This window comes from Hippichthys cyanospilos, chromosome 10 (genome assembly GCF_059441005.1).
Source record: "Hippichthys cyanospilos isolate Australia breed blue-spotted pipefish chromosome 10, RoL_Hcya_1.0, whole genome shotgun sequence".
In the NCBI taxonomy this organism is placed as follows: domain Eukaryota; kingdom Metazoa; phylum Chordata; class Actinopteri; order Syngnathiformes; family Syngnathidae; genus Hippichthys; species Hippichthys cyanospilos.
Window position 1 is genome coordinate 21,664,747 of NC_142378.1, and position 17,754 is coordinate 21,682,500.

At 38.6% G+C, this 17,754-nt stretch overlaps 1 protein-coding gene and 1 long non-coding RNA gene across 3 annotated transcripts in view; one reads left to right on the plus strand and one right to left on the minus strand.

The window, feature by feature from the left end:
• Window positions 1-8,364: 8,364 nt before the first annotated feature.
• LOC148417524 (uncharacterized) lies at window positions 8,365-9,065 on the minus strand. The gene is made up of 3 exons (XR_015866906.1): window positions 8,915-9,065; window positions 8,751-8,841; window positions 8,365-8,577 (listed from the first exon to the last, which is right to left on the minus strand). It is a non-coding gene; the product is annotated as an uncharacterized LOC148417524 (long non-coding RNA).
• A 4,522-nt stretch (window positions 9,066-13,587) lies between these two features.
• Window positions 13,588-17,754, plus strand: part of LOC148417525 (E3 ubiquitin-protein ligase RNF126-like) — a 13,175-nt gene continuing 9,008 nt past the window's right edge. Inside the window, exons 1-3 of one of the 2 annotated variants that reach the window (XM_088425699.1) lie at window positions 13,588-13,840; window positions 15,585-15,643; window positions 15,924-15,984. In XM_088425699.1, the coding sequence (XP_088281825.1) occupies window positions 13,766-13,840; window positions 15,585-15,643; window positions 15,924-15,984 (195 nt within the window). In that variant the 5' untranslated portion in view covers window positions 13,588-13,765. Of the gene's footprint in view, window positions 13,841-15,398; window positions 15,423-15,512; window positions 15,644-15,923; window positions 15,985-17,754 lie in introns of those variants that run through there. The other variant, XM_088425698.1, reaches the window with a different exon arrangement.

Here is a 17,754-nt window from a genome sequence, read left to right on the forward strand (position 1 = left end):
AATGGTTAAACGCTGAATCGGCCTGAATCGGACAAACACCTGTAGTCATTAAAGTGAAAAAACAATAATTTTTCAAATTTTGTAAAATATCACAAAATTTCAAAAAGTAAAAATTATCAATTATCAAATTATCAAAATTATGGGTAATTTTTGAATTGTGGGTAAAAATGGAGTGGCGGGCATTGGGGGAATTGATTAAAGTTGGAACGGTCAGAATCGGATGAAGAATGGCAAAGATAGAGGGGAAAAACTGAATAAGTGGAATTGTGGGTAATTTTTGAATCATGGGAAGAGGAAAGGGGATACACGAATGAAATGGCGGGCATCAGGGGAATCGATTAAAGTTGGAACGGTGGGAATCGGAGCAGGAATGGCCAAGATAGAAGGTTACAAAGTTTTGGTGAGGAAAATGGGAATAAGGAATTATGGGTAAAAATATGAAAATAGTTATGAATTACTGGAAGGTGTGAATATGAGTAGTATTGATATTGGGGAATGTATTAACTGATTAATGTGAGTGTGAAGTGGAGAAGCTTCAAGTAAAAAATGTTAAATCCACCGCTGGAAATGAATTATGAATTGTTATACATGAAAAATATTGAATTATGGGAAAATATTCATAATTATTAACTGTTACAATGGTGGGAATGAGCCATAAGGCGAAATGTATGAGATAAATGTTATGAATATGAAATAGGAAAGCTCAAAATGTAAAATGTTTAATCTCCCATTGGGAATGAATGGGAAGCCCTCCCATTGGAAATGAATTATGAATATTTGAAGGATGAAAAATATGGAATTATGGGAAAATATTGGAATGTATTAATTACTGGAATGATGGGAAGGATCCCTAAAATGAGATGAATGAGTTAAATATTGAAAATATGAAAAGGGAAAGCTGTAATAATGAAACAAAAAATGACCCAATGTAAGTCAATGGGCCTTTTTGGGGTGGAAAACCGGGAATTCTGGGAAAACTGTGAATACTTGGAATTCCAAAAATGGAAACGCCCTTCGGGCGCTTAACTGGAATAATGTGAAATTGGAACGGTGTGAATCGGATAAACTGGGAATGAGCTGAAACTCGTCGAAAAACAGGCAGAATAAGAATAATAACTAGAAAATGTGCAATTTCTGAAGAAATTGCGTGTGAAGGTGAAACCGTTGAAGGTTTGGGAGTTGAAAAGTGGAATTACGTGGAACGATTGAATGGTGTGAATCTGTGAAGAAATATGAATACAAAGTTGAAAAACTGAAAAAAAGTTGAACTGTGGAATTTGAAGATGAATGAAAAACTGAAAAAGTTGAACTGGAGAATGAAGTGAATCTGTGAAAAATTATGAATCCTACAAAGTTGAAAAACTGAGAAACTGAAAAAAAAAAACGAATGTTTGAATCGTAAAAAAGTGTGGATGATCCGAAGTAAAAGCAGAAGAGAAAATACAAAGTTTTTCAACTTTGTATTATTCACATTTCTTCACTGTTTCAATCAATCCACAATCCACCTCATTCAAATCCACCTCATTCAAATGATTAGCTCATTATCAGGAGTTTAAAAATGATCCCTAAGCAAACTTTTCAGTTTTTTTACTGCTTGAAATATGAATAATACAAAGTTGAAAACTGAAAAACTGAAAAAAACTGAATGTATGAATCAAGCTGAGTTCACCAAGCCAGATGCTGTACGAGGTGGAAGCAGAAGTGACAGGTAATGAGACGTCTAAGAAAATATCCAAGATGGCCGCCCATGAGGGCAGATGGGAGTTGGAGTCTTCAGTGGTCTAAGATGGCCGCCCGACGGCATCATGGGAAATGGTGTACTTTGTGTAACTAAACTATAGGTTTCAAACTCCAGTCCTCGAGGGCTTGTATCCTGCATGTTTTTGAATCACAGCATTCACTTAACATTAGGCCATTTTTTACGGTAGAAAAACTTGAATTTTAGCTGAAAGTTGAACTGTGGTATAATGGTAATGTGAAGAAATATGAATAATACAAAGTTGAAAAATTGAACAAAGTTGAACTGTGGAATGATGTGAATGTGTGAAAAAATATGAATAACACAAAGTTGAAAACTGAAAAGAACCCGAATGTTTTAATCTTAAAAAAGTGTGGATGATCCGAATTAAAAGCAGAAGAGAAAAAACAACTGTAAACGTGAAACGCGATTTGCCCGAACCGGGACACGGACATGTTGAAGATGACAACTCTACCACTGGGCCACTGGGGGGCGGTGTCAGACCACACTGTGAAAGCTTTAAATAAAGAGAATGACGTATGTTTGAACGTGAATCTGTGAAGAATTACGAATAATACAAAGTTTAAAAAACTGAGAAAAGTTCAACTGTGGAATGAAAAGTAAGATGAAATGAAAGTAAGAACAGTTTGAAAAGGCTAAATTCTTTAAATATGAACAGTATAAAAAACGTGAATTGTAGGAAAACGATGAATAGTTGAACCTTGAAAAATACAAAAGCACTTCACGTGAATATGTGGAATGATATGAAGTTTGAACGGCATGAATTGGATGAGCTGGGAAGGAGTTGAAACCAAAAGAATATACTGAATTAACTGAAAAAAAACACTGAATGTGTGAAAACCCATTATCAGGAGTTTAAAAATGATCCCTAATCAAACTTTTTCAGTTTTTTTACTGCTTGAAATATGAATAATACAAAGTTGAAAAACTGAAAAAAACAATGTATGAATCAAGCTGAGTTCACCAAGCCAGATGCTGTACGAGGTGGAAGCAGAAGTGAGAGGTCATGAGACGTCTAAGAAAATATCCAAGATGGCCGCCCATGAGGGCAGATGGGAGTTGGAGTCTTCAGTGGTCTAAGATGGCCGCCCGATGGCATCATGGGAAATGGTGTACTTTGTGTAACTAAACTGTAGGTGTCAAACTCCAGTCCTCGAGGGCTTGTATCCTGCATGTTTTTGAATCACACCATTCACTTAACATTAGGCCATTTTTTACGGTAGAAAAACTTGAATTGTAGCTGAAAGATGAACTGTGGTATAATGTTAATGTGAAGAAATATGAATAATACAAAGTTGAAAAATTGAAAAAAGTTGAACTGTGGAATGATGTGAATGTGTGAAAAAATATGAATAACACAAAGTTGGAAACTAAAAAAAAACGAATGTTTGAATTATAAAAAAAAGTGTGGATGATCCGAACTAAAAGCAGAAGAGAAAAAACAACTGTAAACGTGAAACGCAATTTGCCCGAACCGGGACACGGACATGTTGAAGATGACAACTCTAACACTGGGCCACTGGGGGGCGGTGTCAGACCACACTGTGAAAGCTTTAAATAAAGGGAATGAAGTATGTTTGAACGTGAATCTGTGAAGTATTACGAATAATACAAAGTTAAAAAAACTGAGAAAAGTTCAACTGTCGAATGAAAAGTAAGATGAAATGAAAGTAAGAACAGTTTGAAAAGGCTAAATTCTTTAAATATGAACAGTATAAAAAACGTGAATTGTAGGAAAACGATGAATAGTTGAACCTTGAAAAATACAAAAGCACGGCATGAACGGCATGAATTGGATGAACTGGGAAGGAGTTGAAAGCAAAAGAAAATACGGAATTAACTGAAAAAAAAAAAACACTGAATGTGCGAAAAGGCGCAGCCTGGGATTGAACCCACGAACATGAAGTGCGAATGCGGTACACAAAGCCCATGAGCCACGGGGACATAGGAAATGCCGAAACCGTTAAAGTTTAAAAATAAAGTACGAAGACCAGCCCATTCACTTAACATTAGGCCATTTTTACGGTACAAAAACTTAAATTGTAGGAAAACGATGAAAAGTTGAAACTTGAAAAATAGACCCCCACTAAACATGAATATGTGGAATGATATGAAGTTTGAACGGCATGAATTGGATGAACTGGGAAGGCGTTGAAACCAAAAGAAAATACGGAATTAACTGGAAAAAAAACCACTGAATGTGCGAAAAGACGCAACCTGGGATTTAAACCACGCACATGAAGTTGGAATACGGTACACAATTCCCATGAGCCACGGGGACATAGGAAATGCGGAAACCGTTAAAGTTTAAAAATAAAGTACGAAGACCACCCCATTCACTTAACATTAGGCCATTTTTACGGTACAAAAACTTAAATTGTAGGAAAACGATGAAAAGTTGAAACTTGAAAAATAGACCCGCACTAAACATGAATATGTGGAATGATATGAAGTTTGAACGGCATGAATTGGATGAACTGGGAAGGCGTTGAAACCAAAAGAAAATACGGAATTAACTGGAAAAAAAAACACTGAATGTGCGAAAAGACGCAACCTGGGATTTAAACCCAGGGTGTGAAATGAATGAACTGGGAAAGATTTAAAACGAACCTAAAAAACGGTCGGAATAAAAAAAAATAATAATAATAAAGGTGGAGAAAAACATAAGTGTGAAGGTTTCACCTTCACACAATAATAAAGGTGGAGAAAAACATAAGTGTGAAGGTTTCACCTTCACACAATAATCAAGGTGGAGAAAAACATAAGTGTGAAGGTTTCACCTTCACACAATAATAATAATAATAAAGGTGGAGAAAAACATAAGTGTGAAGGTTCCACCTTCACACAATAATAAAGTCAATGAATAACATATGTGTGAAGGTTTCACCTTCACACAATAATAATAATAATAAAGTCAAGGAATAACATATGTGTGAAGGTTTCACCTTCACACAATAATAAAGAAAATGGCCGAGCACAATAACATATGTGCGAAGGTTCCACCTTCACACAATAATAATAATAAAGAAAATGGCCGAGCACAATAACATATGTGTGAAGGTTCCACCTTCACACAATAATAATAAAGAAAATGGCCGAGCACAATAACATATGTGTGAAGGTTCCACCTTCACACAATAATAAAGAAAATGGCCGAGCACAATAACATATGTGTGAAGGTTCCACCTTCACACAATAATAATAATAAAGCGGTAGAATAACATATGTGTGAAGGTTTCACCTTCACACAATAATAATAATAAAGGTGGAGAAAAACATAAGTGTAAAGGTTTCACCTTCACACAATAAAGGTGGAGAAAAACATACTGTAAGTGTGAAGGTTTCACCTTCACACAATAATAAAAATAATAATCAGTTATTTTTTGCTTTATTTGGATCTTGTATGGGTATAGGTGATCAGACGTAAGAACATGCCGCAGTGACTCCCTTGTCATTCCAAGTTCTTGGCTGCGTCTACGCACTGAATTCCTAGGGCTGCGTCCTACTGAGTCCCTCACTGCAGCAATGTTTTCCTCTGTCCTTGCACTCTTTTTCCTGCCTGAATAAGTTCCCCTGTGGCTTTAGAACATAAGTTCACTACAGTCCCATGCTCTCTGAACTTCGTAACCCAACTAACAATCGTTGATTTTGGTGGAAAGTTGCGACAATGGAAACGTTTTCGAAACTGAATCTGTACACTCTGGTATGATTTTGTCGCAAAATAGATCTCCAGGGAGAATATCTTCTGCTGATTTGTCCAAGACATTTTTGGGGCAACTATAGCTGAAAACGATCATCCATAGGTTCACCTTTCACGTCCTGCAACAGAAAAGACATTCGTTAAAAAATGGATTTTTTATCGAATAAAATATGGGTACTCTTTTTGGGTCACCGATATGCCTATGGCAAGATTGTGTTCTTACCCATTTAATGTGACTTCTGTTTTCGGACGTCATTGGTCAGCTTCTCAACATCGGGCATGTAAGATGTAACTTTAATCTTGACACAGGACTACAAGCTAAGTAATGCAATCACACATTTTGTCTCGCGTCCAACTGGGTACTCGGCTACAAATGTAGCATGCCTTCCCTGAAAATGCCTTTCCACATCTTTTTGTTATTTGACAACTTTTCGCTCCAGAGCAAACATTCAGGCAATCCTTCCGCATTGGCAACAAACGCAAATAATTCGGTCCAAGAAACGCTGAATCCTCTGTTCTCCTCAGTTATTTTTCTCTTTTTCCCTTTGGCCCATGGCTCATGGCTGCTGGTGTGTTTACAACGGCCACTTGCCTAGCATCCCGCCCTGCTAATAGAAACGCTTGTGGCAGGCTATGATTTCATTCTTTGTTGACAGAAATGTTGAAATGTAATGTTTATTCTACACATTTTACAGCATTGGAAAACGTTAAGAATGTTTCTCTCATGTTTTTCCTCCTACAGAAACCAAATTAAAACTAAAAAAATATTTCTCTCCCCCATCTTTTTTCATGTTCAAACATTTTTGAACAAGCTCCAGGGAGCCACTAGGACGGCGCTAATGAGCCACGGGTTGCCAAACCTCGGGCTAACTGATGGTCGGGAACACGAGACGGGGTTATATAATGAGCAGATAATTAGCAGCATTTGTTGGTGTTTAGTGCTGATTGGGAGGGAAGTTGAGCAGATGTGGTGAGGCAAAGAGTGAGGTGAATGGAATGGTGGACTGTGACACTGTGCCTTTTTTCTCATTTGTTCAGTGCCAGTAATCCCACTTATTAAAAAAGTGGCCAAAATATGCCCACTAATTACAACACAGATACTTAAATACACAATCATGTCAGATCGGAGTACTTCACTCCAAAGAATCCCAAGGACTTTAAGCCTTAAAAAAAAAGAATGATCATCTGTTTTGAGAAACAACTTTACTCTGAGACAGGGAGACCTTATACCTTTGGGCACAAAAACACTAACCTCTCAACTCACAGAAGTGGATGTCCAGGGAGAGTCCAACATCCTGACTTACAGAACTGAAGGTCCAAGAACTCCATTCAGCCAAAAACAACGCTAGTCACTAGCGTTTGCACCATATAAAAGATTGACCCCTCTTTCTTCCGAATGGTTGTACATCGTAAAAACATTGACACAAAATGTGAAAAAGCTGGTGTTTGACACTTTTAGAGTAGCCTTGTTGTTTTGCGAACAGCAACATGACATCTGGTACACCATTAGGTGTATGGCCTGTTTCTACTGTATTACTGTGACTCATTTTCAATGACTCATTTACTGCTCACTGCCTTTACTCAGAAAGAAGACATAGCACCCTTTTTTCTATATATTTCATTTGTTGTTGTTTTGGCTGTTCAAATTTAATGAGCTAGACCTATTTTTTTTAAAACCGCATTTTGTTATTAGACATCCAGATGTGGCCATCACTTTGTCCTTCTATAAATGGTGAACACAAACACGCCATTAAGTATGATAACAATCACAATGCCATCTAATTAAGAAACTGGAATGGAATGGAGGCTGGAATAACATGTTGTTGTCAACCAGATAACAGAAGTAGCAGAATAAACATGTTCTGCTATGAGATGTTGCATAGTTATTCTTGAAAAACCGGTCTAGCACAATCAGCAAGGTGTCTTGAAATTTTGGAGGAAGTCACCAAGTCTTGAGGCGATTTTTTTTTTATATTAACTGAGAGGAAAAGTAATTAGTGATGCTTCCCATAGCCGTTGAAAACCCGAATATATTGTGCAACCATGGTTATAGAAGTTGTTTTTCACTAACTTGTTTTTGGTCAGGACGTTTTGACCATTTTACTATCTTGTTTTCATACCAAAGAAGACCATTGTTGTGGGAGGTTGACAGTTATTATTGTATAAGATGTTTTCATCAAAGGAGAACATTATTGAGCAAGTTGCTTTTCAGAGCCTGAAGGACACACTTAGGTGTCAATAACAAATCGGGAAACAGGTGTTGCGGCGCCAGGGCGGACGGGTAGGCCACCTGCCCTTCCTCGCGTACGCAACTGAAAAAGTACAAAAGAGAGATGCAGAGTACAAACAGGTAGAGTCTGCTGCGGGTTGCGGACGAACGCCCAGCCGGTTGACAAGCGGAGCTCTGCTTGGGTGTTGGCTCTCCACCTTCTCGGCATAGGTAAGAGGCTCATATGATGATTTCACGCAACGTCAACTGTATTTGAGAACTTGCATTTGGTCAAAATAAATATGCCAGTTATTTGGGCTAAATAGCATTTGGGAACGTTGGTCTTTTGTTGAGTGTTGTCTTTGTCTCCTGAGCGCCGACCAGCACCGATCCTTTCAACAAAACATTAACCAACTTTCAAACAAACCCCAAGTTAAAATGACAACACTCAAGCAAGTCAACATCTGAATACAGAAAATGACTACCACAAACTTAATTTGTCTACAGCAAGTGAAAATCATCCTCTATCTGATTCTGGTCTGGTGAATGACTTGGCTATTGCCTAATAATCTTCTTATTCAAGTTGAAAAACTCTTTGGTTGTTTCATATTCAGGAGTACCTCAGATTGTCTCATGACTTTGAGATCATTTTGTTATGCTATGAGCGATCAAAGTAGCAAGAACCCCAGAGCAGACTGGAATAACTGATCATTTTAATCATTACAAAGAGCAAAAACAATTGTGAAAATGTAGCACTACAATGTATCAACAAAAATCTGATCAAATAACAAATGCAATGTATCAAAAAAGAATGGCAAAGACAGAAGGTCAGTAGAGTGGATTATCACAAAAAGACTAACAGACAAAGGAGGCACAGACTCTACAAGGACGAAAGCCACTGGATGATCTCTGAAAAGTAACAAAGAAACAGGTGTAAGAAGTTCAAACACAAAATACTCACTAGAGCGAGGATGGCACAATAAGGTGAAGAAAGACTACTCGGAATTGACAGTTAGTGTAAGAATCTCATTCTATACGGAGCTCGTGAAGATTGGGCCCATCGATGGACCCGGTTGACGCACCTTTCTGCTTGCATGCTGCGGTGTGTACCAAACAAAAGACCACTTGACAGGTGCACCTGTTCTGTCCATTTTTTTTTCTGCAGGAGTAGCTCTGTTCAAAAGTAAACCGTAGTAAACCATAAATAAATCAACAAATTTACCAAACAGCATTTGAAATAAAATACCTGCGGTCAAAACGTTTGCTCCTCCGGTTCAATCCTACCTCACCCTATTGTAAACCTGGTGCCACAACCCACCCTAAGGATACATGTGACATTTTGCATGTGGCCCTTCCAGATAGATAAACCAAAGAATCATCTGACGTTGTTCTTAACCCAGAGCTGCACTTAAACAGTCCCCAAATGAAAATTGTGGATTGGTGTACAGCTAGAGACTCCGCCTCCACTGGAACAACCTGGAATTTCTAGAGAAAAAAAAAAATGACCACAAGGGCAGACACACAGCACATTTGGCTGCATATGAGCAGATCATATTTGCTCAAAACACTTCAGAATTGGTGCTTCTGCTTTTGTCAGTTACATTTAAAAAAATAAAAATAAATAAATATATATATATATATATATATATATATATCTTCAAGATTGTCAAATACTTGCAAAAGGGAACCAGTTCCCTTGGTAACCACAAATCCCCACCACGGTGTGGACAAGCTGAGTAATTGTGCACAGCAACGAAAAGGTCTTGAGACTGCTTATGACTGGTGAAATTTTGCTAAAGATTGAGACTGTCCAACTACGTCTTTCATCTGCTCACATGGGGGCCAACAAATTTGCAGGATTTTTGTTTAATTCTTGAATAGATTGAGTGAATATTTTTCAAAACTCAATTTGTGAATAATTACTTCTCTACCTGTGTCATAGAAATCTCGAGTTTGAGTCAACTGTGCTTCTACTAATAAACTCACTTCAACTCACCTATATCTACTGATATAATAAAGTTTTTACAGCAATCCAGCTTAGATGAATTGGAGGCATACATTACTATATTGAAGTGCTGCTGAAAAAGTAACGCCATTACTTTAGCAAGCTGCCTAAGATGAAAAAAGTTGGATTTAAAAAGAGCACTGATTTGTCAGTACAATTTAAAATCACTGTCCTATTTAAAACACACATCTGAGGCTGTTGGATTTAGATAAAAAGCCAGAAGGCCCAGGTCAACAGGTTGGGACATAAACGAGCCACTGGGACCAAACATCATAACCTTTGTTTTGTTTTCATTTAAATTTAAGACATGCAATGCCACTCAGACTTTGATTTCCTCAGTGGTGTACCGTGAGGGCCAGCAAGGCCTTCTCTGCTGGCCTAAAATAACCTGACATTACCATAACTATAATAAACTATAATAATTATAATAACTATTAAAAAAGTCAATTTCATTTTACATTTATTTTTACTAAATATGAAAATTTTGTATAGAAAATTATTCTCCACATTGTGCTGTTTTCGTGTCATAGTATATCCATTTGGTTAAGCACCTTGCAGTGCTGTAGTTTTAGCCAATTAGAATTCAGCTAACTTGTGTCGCCAGGCTGTAAAATGTGCCTGAGCCAGAAGCCAGGGCAATCACACCAACAGTTGCGGGCTTCTGCGCAAGCGCAAATGGATATGTGCGTGGCCTGTATATTTAAATAGACAGCTGTAATACCCAATTGAGTCATAAGATTGCCATCTAGAAGCCTTGCAGCAATTTTCTATTCATATATGAGTTTGTGTCTCAGATATATGCCAGTGTTATCTGCTTAAATCATATTTTACAAACATAATGTTAATTTAAATGCCATGTTTTGACCAGTGGGGCTGCTTTTAAGTGCTTTTGAGTGCAAGAGAGACTCTTGTTTATAGCTAAATATTACGGCTCTCCCAATGAAAGAAATCCACAATTACTTTTCTATCTACTTGCTTTTAACTCATTCCTATTTTTGTCCAAATATGTTATCAAGTATCGTGATTTTGATAAATCCATTATGGTTTTATTTTTCACAGCACATCTTTTGGAGTTTTGGTCTGAAAAATAAATGAATAAAGTAACATTGATTGATAAATGACAGTGAATAGCACGTCCGCCTCACAGTTCAATGGTCCCGGTTCAAATCCACCTGGCTCCGGCCTTCCTGTGTGGAGTTTGCATGTTCTCCCCGAGCCCGCGTGGGTTCTCTCCGGGCACTCCAGCTTCCTCCCGCTCCCCAAAAACATGCATGGCAGGTGAATTGGACATACTAAATTGTCCTTAGGTGTGATTGGGCGCGTGATTGGTCGTCCGTCTCTGTGTGCCCCGCCATTGGCTGGCAACCAGTTCAGGGTGTACCCCGCCTACGGTCCGAAGCCAGCTGAGATAGGCACCAGCAAGCCTGCGACCCCTGTGGGGATAAGCGGCTATAGAAAATGGATGGATGGATGGATGGATGGATAAATGGCTAGAAAATGTACAATTCCTGAAGAAATTTCCTGTGAAGGCGTAAGCACTGAAAGAAGAGACATTGAATTGTAGAATGACATTGAATTTTAGAACGAGTTGAATCGGATAGAAAATCTGAATATTACTACGTTGGAACGGTTTGAATAGGCCAACTATTGTTGAAGATACAAGGGAAAAACTGAAAAAGTGGAAAGTGTGTGGGTATTCAAATTGCAAAAACAATTTAATCAGTGAAAGAAAGTGTATGGCAGTGGAAAGAACAATCTTTAATAATTAAAGTAGAAACGGTTTAAAAAAGGAAAATAATGTAAAAGATACAAGGAAAAAAATGAAAATTGTGTGGGTAATCGAATTGCAAAAACATAAATTAACTAGAATATTTGCAATTCCTAAAGAAATTGCATGTGAAGGTGTAACCTCTGAAGGCAAAGGTGTTGAATGGCAAAGAAAGAAGGGAAAAATTGCACTACTTCAGTTTTACCCTTCTATCTATGTGAGCTTGTGGGTAAATTTTGAATTCTGGGAAGAGCAAAATGGATACAACCATGGAATGGTGGGAATTGGAGGAATCAGTTAAGGTTGGAACGGTCGGAATCAGATGAAGAATGGCAAAGATAGAAGGGAAAAAACTGAAAAAGTGGAATTGTGGGTAAATTTTGAACTGTGGGTAAAAATGGAAGGGCGGGCATCGGGGGAATCGATTAAAGTTGCAAAGGTCGGAATCGGATAAAGAATGGCAAAGATAGAAGGGAAAAACTGAATACGTGGAATTGTGGGTAAAAGTGGAATGGCGGGCATCGAGGAGCAAAATATTGAAAATATGAAAAGAGGAAGCTGTAAATATTAAATGTAATATCACCCGATGTAAGTCAATGGGCCGAAACCCCATAGAATTAACATTGGGCCATTTTTGGGGTACAAAACAGGGAATTGTGGGAAAATTATGAATAGTGGGAATTACATAAATGGAAGCGCCCACATAATTGGAATCATATGAAATTGCAATGGGAATGGTGTGAATCGGATAAACTGGGAATAAGTTGAAACTCGTCGAAAAACAGGCATAATAATAATAATAATAATAATAATAATAATAATGATAATAATAATAATAATAATTATTATTATTATTATTATTATTATTATTATTATTATAAAGAAAATGGCCGAGCACAAGGTTACACCTTCACACAATAAGGGAAAGGAAGTGAATGGCAATGGAAAGAACAATCTTTTACATATAAAGTTGGAACGCTGTGAATAGGCCAAGATACAGGGGGGGGGAAACTGAAAAAAGTGGAAATTGTGTGGGTATTAAAATTGCAAAAACATGAATTAATAGGTATAAAGGAAGTATATGGCAGTGGAATTAACAATCTTTAACATACAAGGTTTGAATGGTTTGCGTACGCGAAATAATATACAATATATTGGGTAAAAACAGAAAAAAAGTGGAAATTGTGTGTGTGTTCGAATGGCAAAAATGTCAATTAAATGGTAAAAGGGAGCGTATGGCAGTGGAAGGAACAATCGTTAACACAAGGGTCCTCTCACTCGTCGCCCAGTCCCTTGGCGCACCAGGGATCGAGCCAGCCAACAATAGGCTGGTACGGGCGCTAGTGAGAACGGCTGTGCAGTCCAATTTAGGAGTCCCTGGCCGTCGACCGGGATCTTCCAGCCGGGCGGCCTCATCTACTACCGATGTCCGTCCGGCCTCAGCAGTAGGCCTCCAGCCACCATCATTCAGCCGCCCCTCCGATTCACCATGCCCGCAGGTATGGTCTGAGTGTACATCGGAGTGGGTCAGCTGGTGTTGGTGCCGCAGCAGGTTCATGCCCAGGCACAGACTGGGACGCAGCCGCGACCGGCCGTCCCTCGGAAGCCACTGTGCCTGCCAGCATTCAGGTCAGCGCTGCCACTCCGGCTCCTGCGGAACTTCAGAACATCCCTGTGCCAACGCTACCTCATGGTTTTCACGCTGAGCGTCTCACCCTTACTCCTGTCGCACCTGGGGCCCTGGTGTCACATACACCGCCCAGGACCGGACTGAGACTCAGGGTGCCAGACTGGTCAATACCCTGTGGGGTTTTCTGTTATGCCTTTCTGGGTGTTCGGGGGAGAGCTGTGTGGCGGACACTAGGACCATGTCTCTCACCCAGTAGGCATGTTGCTATGGTCCTTTGATGCTTTGAACCTGTTGGCTTTGTCTTTGCTGTTTTGGACTTTGTTGTATCAGTTTTGTGATGGCATGCGAAGAGTAAAGATCTCCACTAGCACAGCAACGTGTGGTTTCTTCGCCTCGCCACAATATATATATATATATATATATATATATATATATATATATATATATATATATATATATATATATATATATACTGTATAACAATAAAATGGCTGAACTATTTGGTTTATCTCTACTCTTACACACATTAAAGCTCGTTAGTCTTCGGCCAAAATCGGCATTATAATACGTTTATTTGTGGACATTCATTCAGACTCGAAGGGAAGAAATTCGAACTGTAAATTTTGGCTAGTTGATGTTGTGATAACATTGTCCTCTGTGGTGCCCCATACATGTTCCAACCTCTCCGCCTAAGATGGCCGAAGCACATCCGTGGCCTAGCCGGTTCTTCTGCCACAGATGTTCCGCTGAGATTAGCCCCCGCCTCCCTGTAAGTACACTTGATAGTGTGTTAAGGTACAAAACGTTTGAGCTTTTACAACGAAGTTTTGATGTTTTCTGACGATTTTAGAGGGCCGCTTCGTCATCGGAGCCGAATGTTAGCATGCTGACTGCTACAAGGTCCCGTTTTAATTGTCATGCCTAATGGTAGCTATCTACCGTTAAGACTCGTCTTAAATGTAAAATGTGTTTCGAGTTAAAACGTCCGTTTGTATCACTTTTCAGGAAATTCGTTATATCCTTTTAAAAGTGCACTCGAGTAGAACAAAGACTTCTATTGACGTTCAAGTCGATGTTACACGATTTGTCACAACTTCAACGTCACCGTCGTTATGCTATTGCGTTTACGCCGTCCTATTGTCTGCTGGGCTATCGTATTCTAGAATCATCTTCTCTTAAGATTCTCTTATGATCAGCTCCAACGATCCTACTCATTATGTTACACATTAAGCATATTAGCAAAAGTCCCAGGGTTGGTGCCACACACGATACATGTCAAATCCAAACTGACATTCACCGTGGGCCAGGCAATCAAGCAGCATGTTTTCCTTGGCAGAGGCAACACAACTCATAGCTCACTGCTCTGGCTTGAGACCCCTCTGGCTCTGCTCACCATCCAAGATTATGGGTAGTCGGATTTTAAAGATGAATGGCATGATGGCCATGATGATCAAATTGCCAAGGAGTGCATGGAGGTGTGGCAGAGAAGAATGGGAAAGATAGTTTGAATTCCATGGGCATTACTTTTATCAGCCAGCCCTACATTACAGTGAACTTAAAGTCTACTTGAGTAGTTTTCACGGTTGGTACAGAACCAACCGAGACTTAAAGCAAAAATTCATGGCCCTTAATAGTAACCTATTTATTTATTTTTCCACTTCTACCGCCCTGTCAGTAGCAGGCAGTGATGCTCATGTTATTAATTATCAAAGTCAAGTTTATTGTCAATTTCTTCACATGTGCTTAACATACAAAGGAATCGAAATTGCGTTTCTCACTATCCTCTGCGTTTTACATGTACAATAACAAAGTGCAGGTGCGCAAGACGAGACAAACCTAAAAACTAGATACTAATCTATAGTAATGTAAAGTGCAGTATTTTCTGATCTACTTTGCCTTGTGTTGCTAAACTAACAACTAAAACTAAAAACTAAATACGAAAAACCAGGTATGGCAAGAGTACCCCAAGACAAGACATAAGTAGCAGCATATGACAGAACAATCCAACAGTACGAGACAAAGCAGGACAACTCTGGCTGTGGTTGTCCCAGTTGTGTGCATTTGAGGTAGTTGTTACAGTTCTAAGTGTAATCGCTAGATTATTGATAGAGGTACAAGATTCCAGCATTTCTACATTAAAACGTTGTAGCTAATAAATAACACCTTGCTGTTTACTTGCCGACTTGGTACAAAATCTTTCCTCAGCTTCGAAACCAAAATGAAGCCAAAAGATGTGTATAAGGTCGCCGTGCATTTTCTCTTGGACAGGTGGTGTGGGGAGGTGTAGGGGAGTTGCTTCTGTCTTGTTCCTGTTATCATAAGCGCACTTCAAGCCATTTTCGACTATGCGGGTAGGGCGCGGTGCGAGATCGCATAATAAGCAAGAAAGTTTTGCATAGTAATGCATCAATGAAGGAAAATAATATTTATGGAGTGTTTAGGGTGAAACGTCAACACTGGAACATGGTTACACGCTTCAAAAAGTTGACTTGTCATATTATGGCCCCTTTAAGGATTACATCTGTCCAAGATGTGAGTCGGGATTCATTGAGGAGCTGCTGGAAGAAAGAAGGTATGCATGATTTTATTTTTTTTTTTTTAATTAAGTATATCGCTATCTAAATCAAGTGTACTTTTAATTAAACATACAGATATACATTCATTGTGTAATGAAAAAACTGTAAATCTATGTATTGTGGAAGTTGTTAGTATCCCAATCAATTTGTTGTGATAATGTAAATAATAATAAGATAATCAATAAATATTTAAACAAACAAGTCCGATTGGTATGGTTTAAAAAAAAACAGCAATGTAATGACACATAACTTATCAACTATCTGTTTCCTCTCTAGGGCTGACAATGGCTCTGTGTCTACCATCTCTAGCGGGCCACAAAACCAGCAACCATTTGAGGTTCCTCACTCATTCTTTCCTCACATCACATTCTGTGTTAAAGGAGACTTAATATAGGAAGCTAACTTCATAATTACTTGCATACAAATATTTGAGTCTCTGGAGTGGCAACTCACCCATCAAGTGTGAAATTAGACACTCAAGTTAATCTTTTGTTTGCTGCCTATTTTTCAAAATTGGGTCTGACAAGACGTTCTGAATGGGACCAATTAACGTATTGGCAATAAATCGTGATTTTGAAAGTCACAGTTATTTTAAATTATCCAAATCTGTCAAAACCGTTTTTGTTTTCTTGCCTCATCCAACACATGCCGGGCAAATTCAGCTGTAGCCTCCTCTCATTGTGTATCATACCTGAGTCCTCTTCAGATGCAGCAGCCAATCGCATTGTCCACTTCCTGGTTTGTCGGCATCAGCACCACTTCTGCAGCTAACTTGCTGCGGATAATGTGACCAACACTGTGGGTCTAGAAGGCGAACCAATAGAACCCCCCTGTCCAAACAAACAGAAGTTGGTTGTCTGGGAAGTTTTCGACTTTTGAAAATAAAAACAAACAAACAAAAAAAGACAAGTGAAGTTGTGAGTAAGCTATGAGCTCATTGTGTGCAAACAAGCAAAACCGCTAGTGTCTCTGTGTGAGCGTGTGCGTGCGTGCATGTGGGGAAAAATACTTAAAAACTGAATCCACATTGTTCTATTGATACACATAGTAGTTGAATGATAGATTTGCTACTAACTAGTTAATTCAGTTGGGTGAAGATCTGCCACTTTCAAGCAATAATGTTGGAAACAATATATATCAGCCACTAGGTTATGATGGATGCTCAGATTTGCAGTACCAGCCGGTGTTACCTTCCTTGATGGCACATATTTGATTGCTCTAAAGTTTCAAAAGTGGGTGGGGCAGAACGATGCGCCATATACTGGTACCACATTACTCCACTGATTGTGTGAATGCTATCAGTATTCAAACGTTACTCCTGTTTTTCTCCTCCTCATTATTTTTACATGCATCTATTGTACTTGTACATAATTCATTTGATTCATATCATTCTAATCTCGACATTCTGTATTCCAAAAGTTCATCATACACTTGTAGGCTATTGTTTTTCTTATACCAAAAATTTACAATTTTCTGGAGTTTCAACATTTTCAATTGAGAATTCCCCTGTCATTTGTAACAAGACATCCAACATAACAGATTCACACCGTTCTCATTTGAAATTCAAACTTTTAGCTTTTTCAATTGAGATTGTTCCCAATTTCAACATGGCAAACATTTCCATGCACTCCAAAATAGTTCTATTCACTCTCATTCCACATCACTAACATCATTCAATGATAGTCTGTAGCTTTTCATATCCTTCAACATCATTCCACATTGATTTACACTATTTCATTCAGCATTTTAGCATTAACTCACAATTTCTTCAGAAATGCCAACTATCTAGTTAAGTGTAATTCAGCTGCTTTTTTAGACTATGGGCATTATAGACCAAACACATTTTTACCATTGACCCTGCAGTATTTCGGGTGAGATGCACAGTGGCTCACTTGGATGAAACAGGCCTCGAAGCAAGTTGATTTCAGACGGACAAGAAATTAATGCTGCATCAATATTAGTATTGGTTCTGTAAGCGTGCCATGCTGTCATATTCATACTGTTACTAGTTTGGTCTTCTCTGAGTGTCATTTTCAACGTATTCCAGGCACATGTTGCAAAACCTTATGTATGGGCTAGCAATTAGCATCAATATCGTTTTATAAAC